The sequence below is a fragment of the Arachis ipaensis genome, chromosome B9 (genome assembly GCF_059453495.1).
Source record: "Arachis ipaensis isolate K30076 ecotype BB chromosome B9, ASM5945349v1, whole genome shotgun sequence".
Classification (NCBI taxonomy): domain Eukaryota; kingdom Viridiplantae; phylum Streptophyta; class Magnoliopsida; order Fabales; family Fabaceae; genus Arachis; species Arachis ipaensis.
Window position 1 is genome coordinate 130,881,663 of NC_142444.1, and position 1,675 is coordinate 130,883,337.

The following is a 1,675-nucleotide window of genomic DNA, read 5'->3' on the forward strand; positions in this document are numbered from 1 at the left end:
CCTTATCTCATTTAAACGAGATAATGTAAAATTATTTCGATAATTATTATAATTAATTAATTTATTAAAATAAAAAATCCTGTAACGCAGGGTATTTTACTGGTTGTATTCATTACTCGTAGAAGTAAGAAAAAAATGAATGTAATTTCTATTTTGTAAAGCGTAAACAACTTGAAGGATATCCTTGAAAAGGGGAAAGGGGCGCAATGGATGTAACACCAGGATCTGTCGTATACAAAGATTACAATCTTATGATACTATTATTGGTCATTGTTGCTGACCATTATCTTTGACTCTCCTTCAGTTACAAATACCAATAATTCAATACAGCTGCAAGCAACCGTTCGGCTTGGCTTTGCCCTCCTTCAACTGCTTTCTCCAAATAAATAAATAAAATTAATGTATATTAAATATAAAGCTTAATAATTTAATTATTTTTATTAAAAACGAGTTTATTCGAATACAAAATGAGCCAGATAGCTAGAGAAGCCATCAAATCCAAAAAACAACCCACCTTTGACCCAAACCAAAAAATTGTTGTTCCTCTCTACTCACTCTCTACTATATAAATAACAAACTCACCACGTTCAACTATCCTTTATTCCTTTCCAACACAAAACAGAGCACAATCACCGAAAAGACCAAACTAACCTCCCCCTCTCTCTCTCTCTGTTCATCGGAATATTCTCTGCCATGTCAGATCCAACGCAAAACCACGCCTCCGCGCACCACCAGCCCAGCCGCTTGCAGAGGCGCGCTCCGTCGTCACTCCAGATAAACCGCGCCGTCGACTGGAACGTCGCCATCCCTCTCCTCTCACCGCTCACTTCGTCGCCGACCACGCAGCAACCAGATCATCCGAAGCCGCAGGATCCGCCGCAGCGCCACCACGACTCCCCCGCTGAGAAGAAGGCCGCGGCGGCGCCTTTCATGAAGTGGCAGCACCCGGCGGCTCCTTTCTTCTACGAGCCCGCTCCAGGGGTGCCTTCGTTCGTTCCCGTGTAGATAGGAAGAAAAAAAAATAATATAGAAGAAATGAGAGAAATTATTCTAATGGTTCATAATTAGGCGAGGATCAAGATCTAACGGTGTATGATGTTTCCTCTTTTTTTTTTTTTTTGGTGTTTGGGAATAGGCTTTAGCTCAATTTTTGCATACAGAGGATTGCGATTCCTCAGTGTGTTTCTTGTTTCTTTTGTTCTTATTTTTAAGCTTTTTCCCCCTTCTTTGTTAATTTCTATGGGGCCAAAATTAAAATATTAAAAAATAATTAAAAAAACTTCACAGTTTCTTCTGCTTGCTGGTGGCCGTGATATAATTTTTCATGTAAAAAAATTTTCAAATTTTCGACCTTTTATGTTTATGCTGATCCCAAAATATATGTATCGTGTAGTTATAAGCTATGTTACACAATCATAGTGTCTCTGCTGCTTCAATTTAAATTAAAAAAAAAAGTAAGAGAGTGATTGATTAAAAACAAGGGGCTATTCTCTTTTATTTGCCGTTAATTTCTATCAAGTTATTATGTAGATTATATGGATGGACTGATGGAGTTTAGATGGGTTATATATATTATATGATGTAACACGTGATATAATATATATTAATTCGTAGTTCTTTTATTATTATTTTGGAGAATTACTGAAGCTGTGTGATGTGCATGTGCTTGCTGCTT

At 37.4% G+C, this 1,675-nt stretch overlaps 1 protein-coding gene across 1 annotated transcript; it reads left to right on the plus strand.

Moving 5' to 3' along the window:
- Window positions 1–501: 501 nt before the first annotated feature.
- Window positions 502–1,294, plus strand: LOC107616622 (uncharacterized protein At4g14450, chloroplastic). Its single transcript, XM_016318578.3, has one exon. The coding sequence runs from the start codon at window positions 694–696 to the stop codon at window positions 1,003–1,005; it is 312 nt and encodes a 103-aa protein (XP_016174064.1). The 5' UTR covers window positions 502–693; the 3' UTR covers window positions 1,006–1,294.
- The last annotated feature ends 381 nt before the right edge of the window (window positions 1,295–1,675 follow it).